Source organism: Sus scrofa, chromosome 13 (assembly GCF_000003025.6).
Source record: "Sus scrofa isolate TJ Tabasco breed Duroc chromosome 13, Sscrofa11.1, whole genome shotgun sequence".
Taxonomy (NCBI): domain Eukaryota; kingdom Metazoa; phylum Chordata; class Mammalia; order Artiodactyla; family Suidae; genus Sus; species Sus scrofa.
In genome coordinates, this window is record NC_010455.5 from 140,453,787 (window position 1) to 140,480,739 (window position 26,953).

The 26,953-nt window shown below is 40.7% G+C and overlaps 1 protein-coding gene across 5 annotated transcripts in view; it reads right to left on the minus strand.

Moving 5' to 3' along the window:
* The window catches only part of MAATS1 (MYCBP associated and testis expressed 1), a 129,881-nt gene that overhangs the window by 16,691 nt on the left and 86,237 nt on the right, over window positions 1-26,953 (minus strand). For 4 of the 5 annotated variants that reach the window (XM_021070322.1, XM_013982409.2, XM_003132654.4 and 1 more), the window contains 6 exons: window positions 25,705-25,776; window positions 23,897-24,043; window positions 20,965-21,186; window positions 16,806-16,954; window positions 16,212-16,303; window positions 5,778-5,930 (listed from right to left, as the gene is read on the minus strand). In XM_021070322.1, the coding sequence (XP_020925981.1) occupies window positions 5,779-5,930; window positions 16,212-16,303; window positions 16,806-16,954; window positions 20,965-21,186; window positions 23,897-24,043; window positions 25,705-25,776 (834 nt within the window). In that variant the 3' untranslated portion in view covers window position 5,778. Of the gene's footprint in view, window positions 1-3,752; window positions 5,140-5,777; window positions 5,931-16,211; window positions 16,304-16,805; window positions 16,955-20,964; window positions 21,187-23,896; window positions 24,044-25,704; window positions 25,777-26,953 lie in introns of those variants that run through there. The other variant, XM_021070320.1, reaches the window with a different exon arrangement.

The window sequence follows — 26,953 nt, forward strand, 5'->3', positions numbered from 1 at the left end:
ATGTATCTTTTCTAATTAGTGTTTTCATATTCTTTGGGTAATTGCTGGATCATATGCTAGTTCTGTTTTTAATTTTTTGAGGAATCTCCATACTGTTTTCTACAGTGATTGTACCAGTGCATGCCACCGATACTTGTTATTTGTGGTCTTTTTTGGTAATAGTCATTCCGAGAGGTGTGAAGTAATATCTCATTGTGGTTTTGATTTGCATTTCCTTGATGATTAGTGACATTGAGAATCTTTTCATGTGCCCATTGGCCATTTGGAAAAATGTCTATTCAGTCCCTCTGCTCATTTTTTAATTGTGTTGCTTGTTTTATGATGTAGTGTTTATGATTGTATATTTGGGATATTAACTCCTTATCAAATATATCATTTGCAAATGTCTTCTATTTGGCAGGCTGCCTTTTCATTTTGTTGATACTCCTTTACTGTGCAAAAGCTTTTTAGTTTGATGTAGTCACATTTTTATTTTTGCTTTTGTTTCCCTTGCCTGAGGGATATATATCCAAAAAAAAAAAAAAAAAAAAAAAAAAGAAATACTACTCAGGCTAGTATCAAAAGAACGTCCTGCCTAGGTTTTCTTCTACACATTTTATGGTTTCCGGTCTTACATTTAAGTCTTTAATTCACTTTGAATTTATTTTTGTGCATAGTGTAAGAAAGTAGTCCAGTCTGATCCTTTTGCTTGTAGTTATCCAATTTTCCCAACACCATTTACTGAAAAGGCTGTCTTTTCCCCTTTGTATACTCTTGCCTCCTTTGTTTTAGATTAATTGACCATGTAAGTTTGGGTTTATTACTGGGCTCTTTGTTCTGTTCCATTGATAATATGTGTCTGCTTTTGTGCCAGTACCATTCTGTTTTGATTATTGCAGCTTTATAATATAGTTTGAAATCAGGGCGTGTGATACTTCCAGTTTTGTTTTTTTCTTAAGATTGTTTTGGCTGTTAGGAATTTATTTTCTCACAGTTCTGGAGGCTCGAGTCCAAGAACAAGGTTGCAGCATGGTCAGTTTCTGTGGAGGACTGTCTTCCTGGCTTGTAGATAGCTGCCTTCTTGCTATATCCTCATATGGCAGAAAAGAGAAAGAGAGCAAGCAAGCTCTCTAGTGTCTCTTTTCATAAGAGCACTATTCCTGTATCATGAGGGACCCACCCTCATGATCTCAATCTAATCCTAATTATCTTCACTTCCAAATGCCATCATATTGGAGGTTAGGGCTTCAGCATATGAATTTGGGGTGGGGTGGGGCACAATTAATTGTGTAGCATTCCACCCCAGCCTCCCAAAATTCATGTCCTTCTCACATGCAGAATAAACTAATTCTATCCCAATAATACCAAAAGTCTTAACTCATTTGAGCATCAACTCTAAAGTCCAAATTCTCATCTAAATGTCTTCTAACTCAGATATAGGTGAGGCTCAAGGTGTGATTCATCCTGAGGAAATACTCCTCTCTACCTTTCAGCCAGACACATTATGTACTTCTAAAATACAATGGTGGGACAGGCATAGGATAGATATTCTTATTCCAAAAGGGAGAAATCAGAAGGAAGAAAGGAATAATGGGTCCCAACCAAGTCCAAGGCCTAGCTAGACAAATTCTATTGCATCTTAAAACTTCAGATTAATCCCCTTTCATCCACTGGGATGGAAGCATTACTCCCATGGCCCTGTGGGGTGGCCTCACCCTGCCAGCTCTGCTGCCCCCATCCCCACAGCCTCAGTGAGGGTCCTGTCACTGCAGCTTTGCCAGCTAGGGTCCCACAGGTGGTCTCTTCCTTTAGGTTCTGGGCAGAGCCATCTTACATGTTGAATCTGAGGCAGTGGCTGATGAGGTCTGACTCTCCTTCAGTGTTATTTTTTCCTCTTCTTAAATGAGTGTGCACATTTGCAGCATGATAGCTCTATCATCTCATCCTGTCAAACCCAAGAAGTCTCACAGCTTCCCTTCATCTCATCTTGTTTCCATCCCTTCATTTCAAGCTGGCAAAGTTCCTACTCCTGTGGTTCCATACACTCTTTTATCAAGTAGCTGTTCAGTCACATCCTTCATGTTCCTTTTCAGAATGTACTTTCTCATTTTGTCAAATATGGATAGGCTGAGCCTTTTTGAAATCTTCAAGTTCTTCTTCCTTTTTGCTTAACAATTCCTTCAATCTTCAATCTCTTTTCTTTCATATTTTACAATAAGCAGTGAGGAGGAATCCAGTTGCTCCTTCGATACTTTGCTTTGAAATCTCAGCTACATATCCAATTTCATTGCTCAGAAGTTCTCTCTTCTACAAAACACTAGAACAAAGTTCAGCCAAGTTCTCTGCCACTTTACAATATGGATTGCCTTTCCTCCGGTTTCTAAGAGCATGCTCCAAGTCTTCATCTGAGACCTCACCAGAACTGCCCTTAACAGCCATATTTGCAGCATGCACCTCAAAACTCTTCCCACCTCTACCCATTTTCTAGTTCCAAAGTCAGTTCCACACATTTAGGTATTTGTTACAGCAGCACTTCTCTCCTGGTACCAAAATCAGGTTGCCATAACAAAATACCACAGACTGGGTGGCTTAAACAACAAAAATGTATTTTCTCACAATTCTGGAGGCTAGAAGTGCCTAAGAGTAAGCCTAGTTATTTTAAATCTCTATTTAATAATTCCATTATTTTAGATCCTAAACAGACCTAAATGGTTTGTTTCTATTATCTTGTACTTTCTGCTGTTTGTTCAAATTTTTGTGTTTCCTGATGTATCTGGATATTCTTGCTCTATTCTGGAACTTGTACATGAAAAATTGTGAAAATAAATTGGGGTCTAGGATGATGACTTTCTCCAAATAGAATTTAAGTTTTATCCCTGACAGTTTCCTTGAGGCAACAGGAATCAAGGACCTTTTAAATTTGTTTTGTGGTATTGAGGCTTTTTTGGATCATTCAGATGATTAGAAGCTAAACTATGATTTGAGGGATGGTTTACTTCCAGTGAGTCCTCTACTAGGATGTAGCCTTATGGAGCCCCAGCCCAAACAAAGGAGGTTTACCAGGGCTTCAAACTTGGCTCCAGTTTTTGTCCCTCTACTTTTGTAAATATGTGGAAAGCATTGCTCAGCTTTTTAGCCACATTTTCTAGAATTTGTACATTCCCTAAGGGGGAAAAAAAAATGGCTCCGGATGCCAGACCCAAATCTATGGATTTTTCTTCTCCTAGATTTTCCCTCAGAAATTCCTCACTATTTTATTAGCTCCTCACTGTCTTCAAGGTAATTTTTTTTTAACTTTTTTTTTTTTTTTTTTTTTTTTTTAGGGTCGCACCCATGGTGTATGCAGGTTCCCAGACTAGGGGTCGAATCAGGAGCTGTAGCCGCTGGCCTACACCACAGCAACACCAGATCTAAGCTGTGTCTGTGACCTACACCACCGCTCAAGGCAACACTGGATCCTTTAACCCACCTGAGTGAGGACGGGGATCAAACCTGCATCCTGGAGTTCCCGTCGTGGCGCAGTGGTTAACGAATCCAACTAGGAACCATGAGGTTGCAGGTTTGGTCCCTGCCCTTGCTCAGTGGGTTAACGATCCGGCGTTGCCGTGAGCTGTGGTGTAGGTTGCAAATCGTGGCTTGGATCCCAAATTGCTGTGGCTCTGGCCTGGGCCAGTGGCTACAGCTCTGATTCGACCCCTAGCCTGGGACCCTCCACATGCCGCGGGAGCGGCCCAAGAAATAGCAAAAAGACAAAATAAATAAATAAATAAACCTGCGTCCTCATGGATGCTGGTCAGATTCGTTTCCTCTGATCCATGACGGGAACTCCCCTAAAAATTTGTTTTTAATCAGTGGTCCATGCCTAATGACCCTCTCCCTAAATATTATTAAATAATTTCACATCTTCCTTCCCTCTGAGAGAGGGAAAAGGAAGTAATATATACTATGGGGGCAACTAAGCATCATGTTCCAACCATTTAGTAAAATATTAAGAAGATAATTAATTTATTGACTCATCTTCCTTTCTGAGTGTCTGTAGCTAGTCTGGCAACTATGTTTCTTTAAAACTATATTTTATAACTATAATATACAGAGTGAAAGTAAAACACATTTCATTAAAACCTGAGTACAAAAGAAAAAATCATTTTATAACTCCTACAGTTTGATTTCACAGATCACCAGAACAAATGTTATATTCAGAAGTAAATTTATTCAATTCAAACTATGTAAATTATTAATCTCATTAAATTTTCATGTAAGAAAAATATCTACCCCAACATTAAGGCTGATTTTTATCACAGTCATAAGATAGGCAAAATGCTTTGATCCATGGGTTTAAATTATATCGATGGTATACAACATTACATGGCTTATAAGTTCAGTGATTTCAGAGGGTATTTCATTATTAATTAAAAACAAAAGATCTTCTGCTATAATTTATAGCCACAGTTTGGAATTTTGCCTGTTTTATCTCTGCTCTTTTTCTTAACTGTTTCCCATCTCAATCTTCCTTTCATGAGCCTCTTTGATTGAGACTTAAGGTCCCAGTAGATTCCCCTGCAGGAGGTCTCTTGGTCATAAGTGCATGGGCAAACCTCAAGAAAGGGTAACTATTTGTATACCACACAGTTAATGGCAGAGCTGCTAAGAGCTGCCAACAGCCTTCTGAATGTCAGTTTCAAATTCCCCCCAAGACTTAGTGCTTTCCCTAGACTGACAGCATATCCTCAAGGCCAAAATAGCAGGCGATGTGCCTCTCCTGTGAGAGGATTGATGGAGACAGTACAGGCAAAGGGTTCATTCCCTTTCCCCTTATCATAAGAATTTCACTTTCAGTTGACTCTCTGGCTCTTTTCCTCTAATAATCTGATAAGGTGACAAGTGTCAACTATGTTACTATGTCACACTAGGTAAGGTAGAAACAACCCCTGAGTGGTAACTAGCATCTGACTGGGAGGAATTAAAAACTATTAAAACTTAATAGGAAATTGTAGCTTTCAGGTTTCTTGAGTTTGCTGGGAAAATCCAGTGTGAAGGCGAGGGATCCCTGGAAACATAATTCCATAAGTGGTACTGGTCCTGGGGCATGTAAACCAGGGCAGCTCATGTACCCAGCCAATGTGAATCTCTTCCTTGCACTTGAGTTTTGTAACCTGGGGGCTAAAGAAAATAGCTATATGGTCTTTGGTGTTGATATAGCAAGGGTACTTACAGAAGAGAAACACCCGATGCTGCCCTGCTGGAAGCTGTGGTTCCTGTCTTATATCTTTCTGAGCAGATTGATACTCAAACCATACTAAATGCGGCCGAAGTTAGTCTTAGGAGTGTGAATGTTTAGTTGCGTCTAAGACCAAGCCCCGCTGGGCACTGCAGAAGGCATCAGGGCTAGAATGGGGCAGGCTGTGCCTTATGCTATGCTCATAACTAGCACAATGTAATAGGGATATCTTATTTACCTCCTCAAGAACAAGCTTTTTCTCTTTCTTTTTTAAAATAACACTGACACATTTTGTAGTTTTGTGATGCAGTATGGTTATATGCTAAAAGAACCTATAAAAAATAATTTAGAATCCTGTTTTCTGGTCACAAGAGTCCAGCTGCTGTAATATTAACTCTATATACTCCAACAATTTCAATAGCAGACTCCCTAACCTAGATGAAAGGTGCCAGTTTAAAGGTGCTTCATTTTCTTAAACAATGAGCAGTCCTCACATTATGATCGTTAGAGGGAAGCACAAAGCTGAATGACGCTGCTTGTCCTTCCCTCTGCTTCCTTCCAGATGAAAAATCAAACTCACCTCAGCTGTTCTGCTCATTTTCACTTTCACCTTCAAATAACTTAGAGTCTGATTCCTGATGCTGTGCAAAAAAATTCTTCTCAAGCATGGCTTCTGTATGCCTGTGGATGATCTCATGGGCTGCAAGGATGTGCTTCCGCTGTGCGTTCCTCACTGTGCCAAAGGGACAGAAGCACTTTTACTCCAGAAGTCTATTCAGTCATTCCCAAAAGTTTTCAAGAGAGTAGTGAGAGAAATGATAATTTTGCAGACCCCATATGCTCTTAAGGGTGATTGAATTAAATAAAAATCACCTGCCCTCTGTTGTGGACGGACACATTCTAAAGGTAAGTAAACCCAAATCTTATTACCGCTGCCTCCGTTCCCACTCTCACAGTCGGTCATCATCCTCTCCCTCCAGGTCTGCCTCCCCTTCTGCTGCTGAGCCGCTCTCCTCCCCTGGAATGGGTGCATCCCACCTCCTACCCTTCTGCAAAGCCCACCCGAGTCCCAGCTCTTCCAGGAAGCCTCCTCCAACTGGGTCGGCCCACATTTACCATTTCCACACTTGGGTTTCAACAAACCTATTCAGCACTGAAGCACTTCAGGTAAGTTACATTTTCTTTGTTTTTTACCAAAATCATAAATGACTTAAAGGTAAAGACCTTGTCTTATACTGCTGTGGGAGCCTTAGTCCCGAATACGGAGGTACTTGTGGATTGATGATGAGTTTCTGAGCTCATGGCTTTAAAAGTTGGTTCTCACTCAGTATTCTAAGAATATTTATTATCACGGCAACAAGTTTGACAATCTGGAAGAAATGGACAATTTTCTAAAATCTTACAGCCTGCCAAAACTGAATCAAGTAGAAACAGACCAACTGAACAGACCGATCACTAGAAATGAAATTGAAGAGGTCATAAAATCACTCCCTACAAATAAAAGTCCAGGACCAGATGGCTTCACAGGTGAACTTTATCAAACATATAAAGAGGAATTGGTGCCCATCCTCCTTAAACTCTTTCAAAAGGTTGAAGAAGAAGGAATACTCCCAAAGACATTCTATGAGGCCACCATCACCCTCATTCCAAAACCAGACAGAGATACCACCAAAAAAGAAAACTATCGCCCAATATCATTGATGAATATAGATGCAAAAATTCTCAACAAAATCTTAGCCAACTGAATCCAACAACATACCAAAAAAATTATACACCATGACCAGGTTGGGTTCATCCCAGGTTCACAAGGATGGTTCAACATACGCAAATCAATCAGCATCATACACCACATTAACAAAAAAAAGTCAAAAATCATATGATCATCTCAATAGACGCAGAAAAAGCATTTGACAAAGTCCAACATCCATTCATGATCAAGACCCTCGCCAAAGTGGGTATAGAGGGAACATTCCTGAATATAATCAAAGCCATTTATGATAAACCCACAGCAAATATAATCCTCAATGGGGAAAAACTGAAAGCCTTCTCACTCAAATCTGGAACAAGACAGGGATGCCCACTCTCTCCACTGCTCTTCAACATAGTTTTGGAAGTCCTAGCCACAGCAATTAGACAAACAAAAGAAATAAAAGGCATCCATATAGGAAGAGAAGAGATCAAACTGTCACTGTATGCAGATGACATGATACTATACATAGAAAACCCGAAGGACTCAACCCCAAAACTCCTTGAACTGATTAATAAGTTCAGCAAAGTAGCAGGATATAAGATTAACATTCAGAAGTCAGTTGCATTTCTGTATACCAGCAATGAAATATTAGGAAAGGAATACAAAAATACGATACCTTTTAAAATTGCACCTCACAAAATCAAATACCTCGGAATACACCTGACCAAGGAGGTAAAGGACCTATATGCCGAGAACTATAAAACTTTAATCAAAGAAATCAAAGAAGATGTAAAGAAATGGAAAGATATTCCATGTTCCTGGATTGGGAAAATCAATATTGTAAAAATGGCCATCCTACCCAAAGCAATCTACAGATTCAATGCAATCCCTATCAAATTACCCATGACATTTTTCACAGAACTAGAACAAACAATCCAAACATTTATATGGAACAACAAAAGACCCAGAATCGCCAAAGCAATCCTGAGAAACAAAAACCAAGCAGGAGGCATAACTCTCCCAGACTTCAAGAAATACTACAAAGCCACAGTCATCAAAACAGTGTGGTACTGGTACCAAAACAGACAGACCGACCAATGGAACAGAACAGAGAACCCAGAAATAAACCCTGACACCTATGGTCAATTAATCTTTGACAAGGGAGGCAAGAACATAAAATGGGAAAAAGAAAGTCTATTCAGCAAGCATTGCTGGGAAACCTGGACAGCTGCATGCAAAGCAATGAAACTAGAACACACCCTCACACCATGCACAAAAATAAACTCCAAATGGCTGAAAGACTTAAATAAAAGACAGGACACCATCAAACTCCTAGAAGAAAACATAGGCAAAACACTCTCTGACGTCAGCATCATGAATATTTTCTCAGGTCAGTCTCCCAAAGCAATAGAAATTAGAGCAAAAATAAACCCATGGGACCTCATCAAACTGAAAAGCTTTTGCACAGCAAAGGAAACCCAAAAGAAAACAAAAAGACAACTTACAGAATGGGAGAAAACAGTTTCAAATGATGCAACTGACAAGGGCTTAATCTCTAGAATATATAAACAACTTACACAACCCAACAGCAAAAAAACCAACCAATCAACGGAAAAATGGGCAAAAGACCTGAATAGACATTTCTCCAAAGAAGATATACAGATGGCCAACAAACACATGGAAAAATGCTCAACATCGCTGATTATAAGAGAAATGCAAATCAAAACTACCATGAGATACCACCTCACACCAGTCAGAATGGCCATCATTAATAAATCCACAAATAACAAGTGCTGGAGGGGCTGTGGAGAAAAGGGAACCCTCCTGCACTGCTGGTGGGAATGTAAACTGGTACAGCCACTATGGAGAACAGTTTGGAGATACCTTAGAAATCTATACATAGACCTTCCATATGACCCCGCAATCCCACTCCTGGGCATCTATCCGGACAAAACTCTCCTTAAAAGAGACGCATGCACCCACATGTTCATTGCAGCACTATTCACAATAGCCAGGACATGGAAACAACCCAAATGTCCATCAACAGATGATTGGATTCGGAAGATGTGGTATATATACACAATGGAATACTACTCAGCCATAAAAAAAGAATGACATAATGCCATTTTGCAGCAACATGGATGGAACTAGAGAATCTCATACTGAGTGAAATGAGCCAGAAAGACAAAGACAAATACCATATGATATCACTTATAACTGGAATCTAATATCCAGCACAAATGAACATCTCCTCAGAAAAGAAAATCATGGACTTGGAGAAGAGACGTGTGGCTACCTGATGGGAGGGGGAGGGAGTGGGAGGGATCGGGAGCTTGGGCTTATCAGACACAACTTAGAATAGATTTACAAGGAGATCCTGCTGAATAGCATTGAGAACTTTGTCTAGATACTCATGTTGCAACAGAAGAAAGGGTGGGGGAAAAAATGTAATTGTAATGTATACATGTAAGGATAACCTGACCCCCTTGCTGTACAGTGGGAAAATAAAAAAAAAATTAAAAAAAAGAATATTTATTATCAAGGCTTAGTACGTTAAGTGTCCCATTTCCCTTGGAAAGACATAAACATGATAATGGTGCGGGCTGTTAGCATTTGTCCAGGCACTGTTTTAAGCAGTTGGTATATGATTATTCATTTAAACCACCCTGCAACCCTAAAAGGGGAGTATTATTCCCATTTTCTGATGAGGAAACTAAGACACATAGAGATTAGGTATTTTTCCCAGAGTCATACAGCTAGTAAAGGACTGTGGATTCTCTGCTATTCAGGTATCAGCTACTTTATAGTGAGTAAATCACAGAGCAACTGACAACACTTCATAGTAGTATGGCTGAAAGAAATGGGAGTTTGAAGCCACATAAATCATGGTACAGTCTGCAAGCTGCATAATGTTCCTAAGCACTAATTTCCTTAACTGAAATATGAGAACACATCTGCAGCACTGCAAGAAATTTAGATAAACTATTTCTAAAACTCCTTAGTACATTGTCTGAAACTTAGCATATATTCCCATCCATCAACTTTTAGAAAAATGAGAGTTGCTGGAGTAGGAAGACTGTGAGCTCACCTCTCTTATGGGCACACCAAAATTACAACTGTTTACAAAGAAACTATTATTGATGAAAAAGACCAGAAAACCAGAAAAGACCTCTACAACTAAAAATATAAAGAAGGAACCACAATAAGATGGGTAGGGGGTGGAATTGTATAGTCAAGACCTTGTACCCCCAGTAGGTGACCTACAAACAGGAAATTAACTACAATTGCAGAGGTTCTTCCCAAGGAGTGAGGAGTCTGAGCCCCACATCAGGCTCTACGGCCTAGCAGTCCTACAGTGGTAAGATGAACACCCAGAACCTTTGGGGTTGAAGGCTAGTGGAGCTTACTTTCTAGAAATCTGCAAGGCTATGGGAAATAGAGACTCCACTCTTTTTTTTTTCCCCTTTTTTTTCTTTTTACAGCCAAACCTGTGGCATATGGAAGTTCCCAGACTGGGTAATCAGAGCTGCAGCTGCCAGCCTACGCCACAGCAACACTGAATCCGAGCTGCATCTGCAAACTACACTGCAGCTTGTGCAATGCCAGATCCTTAACCTACTGAGCAAGGCCAAGGATTGAACCCGCATCCTCACGGATACTACACTGGGTTCTTAACCTGCTAAGCCACAATGGGAACTCTGAGACTGCACTCTTAAAAGATGCACCTATCCTTTTCAAACTCATCCAAAAAAAAACTGCAGAGGGAGGAATGCTTCTTAACTCATTTACGAGGCCAGAATCAGTCTACTACCAAAACCAAAGATGCCACAAAAGAAAAAAATTATAGGCCAATATCACTGATGAACACAGATCCAAAAATCCTCAACATTAGCAATATTAGCAATCTGAATCCAACAATACGTTAAAAAAATCATACACCATGATCAAGTGGGATTTATCCCAGGGATGTAAGGATGGTTCAGTATCTACAAATCAATCTGTGATACATTACATTAACAAATTGAAAAATAATAACCATATGGTTTTCACAATAGATGCAAAAAAAGCTTTTGAGAAGTTCCTGTCATGGCTCAGCAGAAACGAATCTGACTAGCATCCATGAGAAGGCAGGTTCCATCCCTGGCTTTGCTCAGTGGGTTAAGGATCCAGCATTGCCATGAGCTATGGTATAGGTCACAGATGTGGCTTGGATCCCCCATTGCTGTGGTGTAGGCCAACAGCTACAGCTCCGATTTTACCCCTAGCCTGGGACCTCCATGTGCTACAGGTGCTGCCCTAAAAAGACAAAAAAAAAAAAAAAAAAAAAAAAACTTTTGACAAAATTCAACATCCATTTATGAGAAAAACTCTCCACAAAGTGAGTGCAGAGGGAACATAAACTCACAACATATATTATGATGATCCCACAGCTAACAGCACACTCAATGGTGAAAAGCTGAAAGCATTTCCTCTTATGATCAGTAACAAGACAAGGATGCCCATTCTCACATTTTTTTTTTTTTTTGCCTTTTGTCTTTTTAGGGCCGGCCACACATGTGGCATATGGAGGTTCCCAGGCTAGGGGTCCAATTGGAGCTGTAGCTGCAGGCCTACACCACAGCTCACGGCAACACCGGATCCTCAACCCACTGATTGGGGCCAGGGATTGAACCTGCATCCTCATGGACACTAGCCAGACTTGTTAACCATTGAGCCATAATGGGAACACCTCACTTTTTAAAAAAAATTTTATTTTTTAGGAGGAGAAGGAAGGATTCATTATTACTTGCAGCAAGTGAGAATACTAGGGATTGCTCCTAAAGCAGTTTCTCCACTTTTCTTTTCTTTTTTTTTTTTTTTTTTTAATGTTCTTTTAGGGCTGTATCTGTGGCATATGGAAGTTCCTGGTCTAGGGGTTAAATTGGAGCTACAGTTGTCGGCCTACACCACAGCCATGGCAACACAGGATCCAAGCTGCTTCTGCAACCTCTGTAGCAGCTTGCAGCCACGCTGAATCCTTAACCCACTGAGTGAGGTCAGGGATCAAATCAGATCAGGGACAAATGTCTCCACATCCTCAGGGACATTATGTCAGGTTCTTAACCTACTGGGCCACAATGGAAACTCCCTTCACCACTTTTATTTAACATATTTTTGGAAGTCCTAGCCACAATAATCAGAGAAGAAAAAGAAGTAAAATGAATTCAAACTGGAAAGGAAGAAGTAAAACTGACATGTTTGCAGATGACATGATACTACAGTATAAATCCTAAAAATGCTACAAAAAAGCTACTAGCACTCATTGATGAATTTGGAAAAGTTACAGGATACAAAATTGATATATAGAAACCTGTTGCATTTAAGTATTCTAACAAAAAACTCTCAGGAAGAGAAATTAAGGAAATAATCCCATTTACAACTCTATCAAAAAAAAAATACCAAGGAGTAAATCAAAATGAAAGGTAAAAACCTGTACTTGGAAAACTTTAAGACACTAATGAAAGAAATTGAAGACAACTCAAACTGATGGAAATGCTGTGCTTATGGATGAAAGAATTAATATTGTTAAAATGACCATACTACCCAAGGTAATCTACAGATTCACTGCAATCCCTGTCAAATGACCAATGGCATTTTTCACAGAACTAGAACCAATACTTTTTTTTGGTCATGCCTGGGCATGCAGAAGCTCCCAGATCAGGAATCAAACTCAAGCCACAGCAGTAACAACACTGAGTCCTTAACCAATAGATCACCAGGGAACTCCATAGAAAAAATAATTTTAAAATTTGTGTGCAAACACAAAGACCCCAAGTAACTAAAACAATCTTGAGTTAGATATCAAGCTCCCTGACTTCAGACTATACTGCAAAGCTATGGTAATCAAAACAGCACAAGGGGAGATACATGGATCAATGGAACAGAATAGAGAGCCTGGAAATAAACCCACATACTTATGATCAATCAATCTATGACAAAGGAGACAAGAATATACAAGAAAGAAAAGAGAGTCTCTTCAATAAGTTGTTCTGGGAAAACTGGATGGCTACACTTAAAAGAATGGAATTAGAGCATTTAATCACACTATATGCAAAAATAAATTCAAATGAATTAAAGACCTAAATGTAAGACCAGAAAGCATAAAACTCCTAAGAGAAAACAGGGAGAATTCTCTGACATAAATCATAGCAATATTTTTTTTTGCTCTGTCTCCTCCTAAGGCAAAGGAAATAAAAGCAAACATAAATAAATGGGACCTAATTAAACATAAAAACTTTTGCACAGCAAAGGAAATCATTGCCAAAATGAAAAGACAACCTCCTGAATGGGAGAAAATATGTGCAAATAATATGACCAATAAAAGGTTAAAATATAAAATACATAACAGCTCATACAACTCAATATGAGTAAAACAAAGAACCTGATTAAAAAATGGGCAGAAGTCCTGAGTAAACATTTTTCCAAAATAGACATGCAGATGGCCATCAGGCCCATGGAAAAATGCTCAACATTGCTAATCATCAGAGAAATGCAAATCAAAATCACGGTATCACCTCATACATGTCAAAATGGCTATCATCAAAAAAAAAAAAACCCACAAATAGCAAATGTTGGCAAGGATGTGGTGAAAAGGAAATTCTCATATGATGCTGGGGTGAATGTAAATTGGTGCAGCCACTACAGCAAACAGTATGGAGGGTTCTCAAAAAACTAAAACTAGAACTACCACATGATTCAGCAGTCCCACTCCTTGGTATATATACAAAGAAAATGAAAATACTAATTTGAAAAGATACATGTACCCCATTGTTCACAGCAGCATTATTTACAACTGCCAAGTTATGGAAGCAACTCAAGTGTCCATCTACAGATGAATGGATAAAGCAGATATGGTATTTCTATACAATAAAATACTACTTATCCAAAAACAGAATGAAATTCTGCCATTTGCAACAACATGTATTGACCAGGAAGGCATTATGTTTAGCGAAAAAAGAGGGAGAAACACAAATGCTGTATGTTATCACTTACATGTGGGATCTAAAAAAAAAAATCAAACAAAAGAATTTAACAAAAAAGAACCAGTTCACATATATAGAGAACAAACTAGTGGTTACCAGTATGGAAAGGGAAATTAAAAGGGGCAAGATAGGGATAGGGAATTATAAGAGGTACAAACTACCATGTATAAAATAAATAATCTAGGAGTTCCCGTGTGGCACAGTGAGTTAAGAATCTGGTGTTGTCAGTGCAGCAGCTGGGGCCTCTGCTTTGCATAGGTTTAATCTCTGACCAAGCAACTTCCACATGCCATGGATGTGGCTCAAATAAATAATCTATGAGGATATATTGTACAGCACAGGGAATATAGCAAATATTTTATAATAACTAAATGGAGCATAATCTATAAAAATTTTACATCAATGTGTTAATACAGCTGAAACTAATACAATAAATCAACTAGACCCCACATTTTTAAAAAATTCATGCAAATATATCAATAATGAGATGTATCAAAAGTGTCTGTATACATTACTTAATTTGGGATAAAGAGTATCTATAGCATATGGTTCACTTGCTTGGAAAGAGAAACTTAAGGCCCTAGTGTATGCTCCCTGTCTAGGTGGCTTTCTTCATTTGGTCTACATCCTTACAAAGGGAAGAAGATTGGACTTGCCTAGCTTCCCCACAGACAAGTCCCACTGATTCCTTTAGATCAAGTCCCCACTCCTGCTCCTTCCCCTGAGAGCCAGGAGAAGCTGGGGGAAGGGGATCACACACTAATAACTTAAACACATGATGTCCCCCTCTCCTTCAGCTCCCTCAGGTGGAACTGCTCTGAAGCAGGTCGACCTCACTTTGGACCAAGGAGAAGGAAAAAGGAGTTGCCTGTTTTCTTAAGGATCTAGAAAACTTAAGATCTCTTTTGTAGTAAAGGTGATACAGAAATATTTATTATTTGATCTGAAAATTGAAGTTTGTTGGTATAAAAAATTATCATATCTATCCATCATACACTGTTGATGGGAATATGAATTAGAATAGTCTTTTTGTGGCGGCAATTCTGCAGTGTCTATCAAAATGTAAAACACACATACCCTAATTCCAAGCATTGTACTGCTAAGAGTGTACTCTCAGAAGCGTGACTAGGATGTACAGTGCTAGTTATAGGAAAACACACTGGAAACAAACTAGCTGCTTATTGCTGGGAGTACTGGTTTCAAAATTACAGTATATTCACATAATGGGAAAGCAAGCTATTTCTTTGTTCTCTTCCAGTGCATTGGAACTCCACCGTTCCTTTCTCCCTGGTTATATGATTTGAAATATTACACCTCTCTTAAACCTGTCTAGAATTCCCCTGCAAACTCTAAAACTTCCCAAGCTCTTATTTCACTTAAATATTGATCTCCTGGTTGCACTCCTGCCTCTAGGATCAGGACTGTCATTAATAGTCTGAAAGCTCTGAAGAACATTCTTTGTTAAAACACATTTATTTTCCTCCTTCTCTATTGACTAAAAGTATCAACCTTTAAAAACATGCCACTTTTGGCAAATGATAAGTGAGGATATTTATACTGAGATCAGTCCTGGCAGGAAGAGAAGCTATTCTGACTCAAGCAGAGCTACAGAGTCAATTTAGGTCTGCTGGGCAGCCCAGCTTCTCAACACCTGCCTTGCACGTGCCCTGCCTCCAAATGGCACTGCATATTCTCAACATCTGCATTATGTTGGAAAAAAAAATCAAATCATAAAATATAAGCTTATGGTTACTTAGGGGGAAGAGATTGGAGAGGGATAATTTAGAAGTATGGGATTAGCAGAGCCATATCACTTTATATAAAATAGATAAATAACAAGGATTCACTGTACAGCACAGGGAATTCTATTCCAATATCTTGTAATAAGCTATAATGCAAAAGAATCAGAAAAAATACATATACAACTGTATCACTTTGCTGTATACTTGCAACTAACACAATATTGTAAATCGAATATACTTCAATAAAAAATAAAACAAAAAAACCCAAAAAAACCCACCAAAATACACGTCTTCTAGGAACTTGGGAAATGCCTCTTAAAGGAGGTTTGGATTTTGATACTCCACCAAACTTATTAAAACCACACCCATCCACACCAGAGGTGATTATATTTTGGGGTCAGACAGCATCAAGAGAACGTGACAAGCTTTGAAATACAAAAATTCAGTGATTCTCCTTTGTAATTTCGCCCGTACTTCTACTCAGCTATAAATCTCTAGAATCTTGAAAATAGTTCATATCTTTAAAAAGTCCATAAAGTGAAGCATTTACATTGGCTTACCCTTTTCTTTGACAAAGTCCTTTTGCACCTCTGGGATCAGGAAACTATAAACCAACTCAGCAACAATCTCCTCTGACTGAAGCTGAGTTCGACTAAAAAATAAAAAGCAAATTAAATTAGTATTTCCTTTGTCCTCTTATTGAGTGCTGATTTATACTAAGATCTTCCTTGCTCGTGTAAGGAACTCTACTGCTCAGATCCCACCACTGCCCTTTCCTGGTGAACTCAGTTAACTCCATGCAAAATCAAAATTTGACCCTGTCCGTCACTTACCCTGCCTGCCAAGAAGGGAGTGTTGGGGTGATGTCCAAGAAAAACTGGACAGACATTCGCATTGCTTTCCTGCTTTGTGGTATTCTCAGAGGGAGAAATCTGAAAGCGATCCCAATTGCAGAGGATAACTAAAAATTCTATTCCTTAGGTTCCTACCACAAAAAGGTACAGGCCTGCTGGCTGCTAATAAAACAATGCACACCGAAGCATGAGTTATATATTTGTCTCTCCTTGGTGGTGAAAGCTTAAGCTCTTTAAAAAATACACATGAGTAGCAGCAAATGGGCTGTCCATCCCACCATCTGTCCCCGGGGTTCGCACCGGCTTTCCATTTCATAAGCAATGTCATTGATTTCCTCAGCCATCTTCTCTATTTCTGCCCTGGCTTGTTCTTCTGCAGTATTCTCTTCGGTGTTCAGGATTATGTCCTCCAGATACGAAGTTACAGTACTTTGGTGAACTTTAATCACCTGCAAAACCCCAAAATACCCCAGTTACTGAGAATACAAATGCTACTACAGTAAATAAGACCCCCCCCCCAAAGTGCACAAACACTGGTTGGCCTTTTTTAGTATATCTACTTCATTAAATTAACAGCCCCCTCACTAGTCAGCCCTTTTTTATATTTTAATTTTTTCACTATAGATAGTCTGTTTCTAATCCCTACCTGCTCTGGGCAGCCCTCACCCATCCGGCTCATTTTAGAATTATGGGTCTCAATTTGGGGTGGGCAATGTAACACTGCAGAAAGATCACAGGCTTGAGTCGATAACCCTGTTCGGGATCCTGGCTTTGTTTTTAACAGCAGTGTGATGTTGGGGTCCATAGATGGATACATACTTTACATAAATATTCCTTTGTTGCCCCTCCTAGACATGCTGATGTTTCGTGAGGTCATTCCCACTCAGAAGATTTTCTAGAAGCCTTTGACTGGCTTCTTCCTTTTGGTGTTTCTGAGTACAGTGGTTCCTCTGTCCCTTTCCTTCAATTCTCACTCCCAGCTGGTTCTTCCCATCCCAGCTGGTTTTCCCTTAGTGATATTAGGTAGGGGGTAGTAAGTTCTGGTTTGCCAAGAATTTCTAAATCTCAGTAACTCTTTTTAAGGAAAAATGTGTTAGGATGGTAGGAAGAGAGAATATGAATTATTAATATTATATAGGCTGTTTGACATTGCAGATGATCTGCCACCCCAGTTAAAAAGCTGAACTTGGCAATATATATCCCAGAACTTTTAAAGCTGTATAGAGAATGGGATATCTGTTCAATTTCAATCAATTTTTTAATGCGAAAAAATATACACCAGAAGCCTCCTACACGGTTCGTGGGAATGTAAATTGGTATAACCCACCGTGGAAAACAGTATGAAGGATCTTCAGAAAACTAAATATAGAACTACCATATGATCTAGCAATCCCACTCCTGGGAATATATCTAGACAAAACTATAATTCAGAAAGATATATGCACCCGTATGTTCATAGCAGCACTATTCACAACAGCCAAGACATGGAAACAATCTAAATGTCCATGGACAGATGAATGGATTAAGAAGATGCAGTACAGAGAGTTCCTGTTGTGGTGCAGCTAAAACGAATCCGACTAGTAGCCATGAGGATGACGGTTGCTCAGTGGCTCGGGGGATCCAGCATTGCTGGCTATAGCTGTGGCTGGTAGCTGTAGCTCTGATTCGCCCCCTAGCCTGGGAACTTTCATATGCCATCTGATGCAGCCCTAAAAAACAAAACAAAAAAAAGAAGATGCAGTACATATATGCAATGGAATGCTACTCAGCCATTAAAAAAGAATGAATAGGAGTTCCCGTCGTGGCGCAGTGGTTAACGAATCCGACTAGGAACCACGAGGTTGCGGGTTCGGTCCCTGCCCTTGCTCAGTGGGTTAACGATCCGGCGTTGCCGTGAGCTGTGGTGTAGGTTGCAGACGCGGCTCGGATCCCGCGTTGCTGTGGCTCTGGCGTAGGCTGGTGGCTACAGCTCCGATTCGACCCCTAGCCTGGGAACCTCCATATGCCGCAGGAGCGGCCCAAGAAATAGCAACAACAACAACAACAACAACAACAAAAAAAAAAAAAAAAAAAAAAAAAAAAAAAAAAAAAAAAAAAAAGAATGAATAATACCATCTGCAACAACATGGACACAACTAGAAATTCTCGTACTAAGTGAAGTCAGAAAGAGATAAACACCATATGATATCACTTATATGTGGAATCTGAAATATGGCAAAAATCACCTTATCTACAGAAAAGAAACAGACTTCCACACATGGAGACAGACTTGTGGCTGCCAGGGGGTCAGGGGGAAGGAGTGGGATGGACTGAGAGTTTGGGGTTAGTAGATGCAAACTGTTGCATTTAGAATGGATAAGCACTGAAGGCCTGCTGTATAGCACAGGTGACAGAACTAATCACTTGTGATAGAACATGATGGAAGATAATATGAGAAAAAAATATGTATATATGACTGGGTCACTTTGCTATACAGCAGAAATTTGCATGACATTGTAAATCAACCATATTTTGATTTTTTAAAAAAGTAAAAAGAACAAATATACACCAAATACTACTCAAGGATCAATCCCAAGTCCATAGGAATTGGGCAAATCCTTAAAATCTCAAATCAAATAAGAAGATCCCAAGTTGACATATCGATTTTTTTTTTTTTTTTTTTTTTTTTTTTTTTTTTTTTTTTTTACTGGAGGAGCTCAGTATCCACATGTACAATTCAGATGGCCTCTTGGACAGGACTTTTTTTAAGTTTCAGGTAGGCTTTTTCTGTCTTTCACATCTGGCTCACATGTGTTCCGAGGAAAGCTCACACAACCTCTGTCGTGACAGATCCTGGGTGAACTATCGTGACAGATCCTGGGTGAGCTATCGTGACAGATCCTGGGTGAGCTATTGTGACACATCCTGGGTGAACCATCGTGACAGATCCTGGGTGAGCTAGCCACCCATGCAGCCTTTTCTCTCCCCACCTCCCCTCCACCAGCCCAGCTCCCTCCTCTCTATTCTGGGGGGGTCAGACCCCCTAACTGAAAGAATACATACCATGGCTCCACAAGGAAGGGGAAGTACCGCCCCCGCCCCCCGGGGTGTGTTTTAGAGGATATTATTCACAGCGCAGCTCCCTTTAAGAAATCTTCCTCACACATCTCCAATTTTTTTTTTTCAGTCTTTTTGTCTCTTCAGGGCTGCACCTGCAGCATATGGAAATTCCCAGGCTAGGTGTCTAATTGGAGCTATAGCCTGAAGCTGTATCTGCTGGCCTCCACCACAGCCACAGCAACAAGGGATCCGAGCTGAGTCTGCAACCTACACCATGGCTCATGGCAACGCCAGATCCTTAACTCTCTGAGCAAGGCCGGGGATCAAACCCTCGTCCTCATGGATACTAGTCAGGTTTGTTAACCACTGAGCCAGGATGGGATGAGGATGCATTCCTGATGAAGATGCGAGTGCTTTGAGTTATTACTAGTTCCTCACATTTCCTCTAAATTTGCATCTTGGTCACTTTCGAATTTCACCTCCCTTGGGTCATGGTCAGAATTTTAATTTACCAACCTGGCATTCCTAACTCCCAGTTTATATCTTTAGTCAAAACCTCTCTTCTAGGAGTTCCTGTAGTGGCTCAGTGGAAATGAATCTGACTAGGATCCATGAAGACGAGTGTTTGATTCCTGGCCTCGCTCAGCGGGTTAAGGATCCGGCGTGGCCGTGAGCTGTGGTGTAGGTCGCAGACATGTAGCTCAGCTATGGCGTTGCTGTGGCTGTGGTGTAGGCTGGAAGCTGCAGCTCCAATTCAACCCCTAGCCTGGGAATCTCCATATGCTGTGGGTGTGGCCCTAAAAAGACAAAAAAACAAAAACAAAAAAACCTCTCTTCTAAATTCCATCTGGTACATCCATCTGCTGAAATGACACCTCCACTACGATGTCTCAGACTACAAATCAAACTCCTGATTCACCCCTGCCCCTAAACCTAACCCACCCTCAGCTTTCCCACCTCAGAAAACAGAACCACCCTCTCCCCAACTCACTGACACCAAAGACTGGACATTGTACCTGACTTCACCCTGTTTCTCACTCTGGCCTGAGTTACTTCATCAGCCTCCTTCTTGGTCTCCTTGTTTCCACTCTGTCCTCCCTCCGCACAGCAAACAGAGTGACCTGTTTAAAATGTGTCACCGGGCCCCATTTGTTTCCTTTGTGAAACTTAGCACGTTTTCTGATCCTACACTTACGTGCACCTAATATAGGATTTAAGCTCTAGGAGAGAAGGAGCCGTGCCTGGCTTTCCCTCCAGAGCATCCCACAATGCTTTTGCACCATGCTGGGCATGTCTAGGAACTCAACACATACTTGGTGAAGACAGTGAAAAAAATCAGATGCCATTTCGTATCATGAGTTTGCTTTGGTTTGACTCGTCTCCTTAACAGCTTTCAGACATGCAGCCGCCCCCGACTTGCCTCCTTAAATATCTGGTCCTCCTCCTGCAGGCGCCGCTGTTCCACCTGGCGCCGGCCGCTCTCTTCCGCTTCACGCATCCTGCGCTGCCGCTCAGCCAGCATGGCCAGGGCGTGGACCCTCCTCTCCTCCTGCAGTCTCACCAGCTCTTTGGACAGGAAGTCAAACATGTCTGCCAGCACCCTTCCTTCCAGTCCAGCCAGATGGTTTTCAAACAGCGACACCTTAAAAATAATGATGTATCCGTGAGGACACAAATTCCAACAAGCCTGAGGATGTAAGAGGGATGCTGGATTACCCTTGACAGTCACTTCATTTTCAGAATGCACTTAGTTATTATTAGGAATATAAACTCTAGACTGGCCCCATCCCAAGGGTTTGACTAGGAAAACTTAAAACATAAGAGAGTAGATTGCTCAGTCACCGGTGGATGTGAGTCTTCAAATTATAAAGAGGAATTAGCAAAAAATTTCTGTTAGTATCCACAAATAATTTATTTTTTCCTTTCAGTTTTATCCAGAAGGTAAAGTGCTTTGTGTCTTCCCTGACGTGAAGGGAAATGTTGAAGTTTTTATTAAAAGATAAAACTGGAGTTCGAGAAACTAGTATCTCCTAGGAATTCACTTAGGATACCTTTTAATTTTTCAATGCTTGGTTCTTTAACACAAGTTTGGGGAATTTTAAGATCTTGAGTAACAGCAAAATAGGAAACCTCGGTACTTTTTATTCTTTTAAATAACCTCAAAGTCATTAAGAACTGTCTTTGAAACAGAGCAGGAAATAAGCCTGCATGTCTGTGTAATCACTGAGGTAAAATAAGAGCCTGGAGTTCTTGGCTGGGATAAGCTGCAGATTCTGCTTATGCATCTCTGTCCTGGCTTTGGCATGTGGAGAATACAAGCGTTTAAGATTATCTTACCTATATGGGAAAAGAATCTGAAAAAAAAAATAGATACATGGTTATGTATAACTGAATCACTGTCATTCACCTGAAACCAACACAACATTGTAAATTAACTGTGCTCCAATATAAATTTAAAAACAAATTTAAAAAGCTTATATATCATGTTCCTGCTCCTGTCCTCAGGGATAAGGGGAAAGAGCTCTTCTCCCTGGCACTTGCTGCTCTCACACTGATGGTTATCCCTCTGGGCTCAGTTCCCTTCTGTTTTGTATCTCAAGGAGGACCCACACAGGGCTCACAGGTGTTACAGCCACTGGGTTAAGATGGCATTTAAGTGCAGTTTCAGCCCAACACCACATCTTCATCCTTATCCACCTCCCAGCCCACACATACTTTCTACCACAAAGTTCGTTTGACTTTATATATAATAGAGAGAGGTGGACAAAAAGGATAAGACTTAGAGTATCTTACCACTCCTTACACTTAGAAAACAGTGGTTGTTCAGCTCTGAGAGCACAAATATTTTTTTCCTTGTCTCCAGGGATCACAGGCTCCCTCACTTGAGGAGAAGATAGAACTTTAAAATCCCAGGCTGGCTACCTGTTTCTGTCTAGACTCCTCCTCAGCAAGAAACTTGGGTATGCTCAGGTAGTATAGTCTAATTTGAAAATTACATACAAATCTTTAGGAAGGTGATCCTACTGTGATACATTATATAACTGAGCTGTGGAGTTTCTGGACTGTTTCCATAGAATATATAAGAGGAGAAAAGGAGAGGATCAGCACTGACATAGGTTCCCATGAGGTGCCCACTCCTCCCCACCCTAGATGCCTTCATCTCACTGGTGGATCCAGGTATAGCTGAAGATAATAAGGGCAGGTCCATGGTTAAGTGACTGCTCTTCCCATTAATTCCTCCCTTAGCTCTTGGCTGACATGATGTCTATCAGTCAAGCATTTAGCCACTAAATGGGTAGATGAGTTGAAAATTCATAGACTGGCTTGGGTGCAGCTGCTAAAGTCTATAAGCAGAAACCTTCAGGGGCCAAGGAGGGCATTTTCCCCTCTGGGTCCAGGACATTCTGCTCCTGACCTGAACAGGAGTGCAGCCGGTCCCCATCATTCCCAGGACTCTGAGACCCCCAGCTTAAGAGGCTCCAGTGTCCACGTTCTCCTCTTCTTTCTCTGGTCCCTCTGCTGGATCTCACAGCCTGTGGCTTTCTTCCTCCCTCCCCCACACCAGCTCCCATCACTCAGATCCATCCCCAGTCACATAAAAGGATTAAAGTGGTGCTTCTTTCTGACTGCTTACCTTTTATGCCCAATTCACAGCACAAGGGTTATGTGTGTTACTAAAGGTGGGTCTATTAACTTTGTTGTATATTTACTTTTTTATAACACTCACCTCTGTGCAAACTGATTATTTTTCACATTGATTTACAGATAAGTGGGAGAAAAAGTAAAAGTGTATCTACACTGTAGTCAAACATTAAATACTGTGTGTATAATCAAATGCCAGAAGAAAGTAGCTGCAATTAATAGCTACTATCAGTCACACTGAGGTCAGAGGACCTGATGAAAGTCACAGAAAATCATATTAACATACTTAATATGCAGCTTAACCAGCATGAGCTATGTACAGCTCCAAAATTCATAAATGAGTATGAATAGTTTTTTAAATTTCATTTCTCACTTTTTTCTATTGCTTTTATTATTTATTCATTCTGCTAAGCTCCCACTGAAATAGAGTCACTAAATATTTAATAAAAATTAAAGAAGAAAACCTTTTTAAAAGTGTGGGTTTTTCTGTTTCTTTTCCTTTCTTTTTTGCAAATAGTAAGAGCTTATTCAGTTCAGGGAGGGCACATCCAATTCAAATTACAGACTGCAGCAGCACTGATGAAAAATGTTGGGATTGGAGGGAATGTTTCTTTTTCATCATGATATCTATCATTACTATAATGTTCACTTGCACAACAATAAAAACAAAGGGAGAACATGAGACAAGAAAGGAGAGGACAGGAAAGCACCTTGTGCTCATGCAAGTTCCTCTGCCGCTGCAAAGCCAGGGTCACCTGCTTCTCAGCTTTCTTCACCAGCCTGTCATCTTCTTGCAGTGCCTGGCTGGTGCGCAGCTCCTGGATCAACTCCAGTCGCTTCTCTTTCCCTTCAAACATCTGTATCAAATCAAGAGAGAGACCTGCAACTCTGCACACACACCCCACCCCTCATGCCTGGCACAAGGCCTCGCAGGCAGTGACTTGTGAGGTGCTAGTGAACGGCAGGTTCTCTTCTGCCGTTCGGGTTCAGTGTGTTCCACTGAACCAGGGTCAGCCCTCCTTTCGGCACCTTCAGCTGCACAGGCAGAGAAGGAACTTAGCTATCAGTTGTTGACTCAATTTCTTCAAATGCCTCTCAAAGACAAGGTGACAATGATAGGATCATGTTAGGAAATAAGCCTTCCCCACGTATGCTGTGCTCCTTCCCTAACAAGCCTGGGGATGGTATTTTTCACGGCCATGTTTTCCAAGAGATCTGCCCCTGATCTGGAACACACAAGTCTGCTGTCTAAACTGCCGTGTTTCTCCTGGGGAAATATTGACAGCAGAGTAGAGAATAATGCTGAGCACAAGATGCTCAGTCAGCTTCCCAGGACTTACTCACTATAACTGAGTCTCTTAAGAGTTATAGCTGTTTGGGGAGAAAAAAATGTTTTAGCTGAGGCTTTATATCTGTCCATGTTTAAACAGAAGTGTGTGCTTGCTCTAGCAGCAGCACAAATAATCATTCCTCTTAGACTCATATTTACTCCCCTGTAAAATGGGTAAATGAAAGGGAAAAAATGAGCTGATATGCAAAGAGTGAAGAATATATAATGTGAGCATATAGTAAGAATTTAAATGTGTAGTTATTATTACTAAGTTATATCATTTATTATGCAGGTATGGCTAGTTATATGGAATCTCAGATAATTGTATTCTGACTGTGGAAAATTAGAGAATCCACTTGTTTCGGGATTTTTTTTTTTTTACAGCTGCACCTATGGCAAATGAAAGTTCCTGGGCTAGGTGTTGAATTGGAACTGCAGCTGCTGGCCTACACCTCAGCCACAGCAACGCCAGATCCAAGCCACATCTGCAGCCTAGGCCACAGCTTGCAGCAATGCTGGATCTTTTACCCACTGTGCAAGGCCAGGGATTGAACCTGCATCCTCATGGAGACTACCTTGGGTTCTTAACCCACTGAGTCATAAAGGGAACTCCTGGGAAGTTTTAACAGTCAAAATTCAAGTATGAAAATTGCTGGATTTAGGGAGTTCCCATCATGGCTCAGTGGGAATAAACCTGACTAGTATCCATGAGGATGAGGGCTCGATCCTTGGCTTCTCTCAGTGGGTTAGAGGATCCAGCGTTGCTATGAGCTGTGGTGTAGCTTGCAGATGTGGCTCAGATCTGGTGTTGCTGTGGCTGTGGTGTAGGCCAGCAGCTACATGTCCGATTAGACCTCTATCTAGCCTGGGAACTTCCATATACTGCGAGTGTGGCTCTAAAAAAAAAAAAAATTGTTGAATTTAGCAATTCCAAGGAAGACACGAGTTTCACACTGACTTGGTTACACTTCGGCAAAGAGCAGGTAGATCCTCTCTCTCCCTGACACTGTGCTACTCACCTCAGGCAAACTATGGCAGGAGGAGGAAATGGGTAGGTAACTCAAGAATATAGTGCCATAGGACATCAGGGTTCAAGGGGCAGTTCATCCCAAGGAACCAAGCACAAATGCATTCTGTAGATCTATTCTCAAAGGAGAAGAACAGGGCCAGTGGTTGCACCCTACACACCATGTTCTGAATGACTCTGCCCCGGAGTAACTTTTGAAGGTAGATCACAGCCATTTCTATATCTTCTTCTTCCTAAAAGAACAAAGGGAAAACTGAGCAGCTTAAGAACAGCAGCAGTCAATGTCAAATACTTTTTTGAAGATTTATATCAAGCAAAAGATTTATATCTAGCAAAAGGCTAGATCTCAGAAGGATTTTTTTTTTTTTTTTTGTCTTTTTGCCTTTTCTAGGGCCACTCCTGCAGCATATGGAGGTTCCCAGGCTAGGGGTTGAATCGGAGCTGTAGCCGCCAGCCTACGCCAGAGCCACAGCAACGCGGGATCCGAGCTGCGTCTGCAACCTACACCACAGCTCACAGCAACGCCAGATCCTTAACCCACTGAGCAAGGCCAGGGATCGAACCCGCAACCTCATGGTTAATCACTGCACCACGAGGGGAACTCCCAGAAGGATTTAAAGAGAAATAAAACATCATCTCTACCCTCTTTGAACGTATAGAATCTTTTTTTTTTTTTTTTTGTCTTTTTGCCTTTTCTAGGGCCCCTTCCCTCGGCATATGGAGGTTCCGAGGCTAGGGGTCCAATTGGAGTTGTGGCCGCCAGCCTATACCACAGCCACAGCAACTCGGGATCCAAGCCGCATCTGCGACCTACACCACAGCTCATGGCAATGCCAGATCCTTAACCCACTGAGCAAGGCCAGGGATTGAACCCGCAACCTCATGGTTCCCAGTCGGATTCGTTAATCACTGCACCATGATGGGAACTCCTGAACATATAGAATCTTAAGTGTTATTTACTGCATTGTTAAAATTGTTATTTTTTCATGATAAATATCATTAATAAATTATATCAAAAGCAAAAAAAAAACCCCATTGTCATGCTATTCTTACAAGATTAAGCCGTTTTCATTTTTTCTATACACCTTTCCAGCAAAATCTTTCTTGAAGCAGTAAGTATTGATAATAACATCTCTTTTGCAATAGTATTTTCATTGTTTGATCATGAATAGACAAAGAATACAGCTGGTCTACATCAGAGTTGAAAGTGAGGCGATTCCCACAAGAATTTAGCCAAACTGGTAAAATCAGAAAATGATGGACAAGATCAACCATCTACAAAAATCACCTTAAATAAGTATGTGTCAAAAGCAGAAAGAGCAGAATCTGCAAATTTAATTAAAGTCCCTCTGAATGCAAAAGAAATCCACAGGGCAATCAACAGCCTTCACCTTTGTGAAAGACAGCATG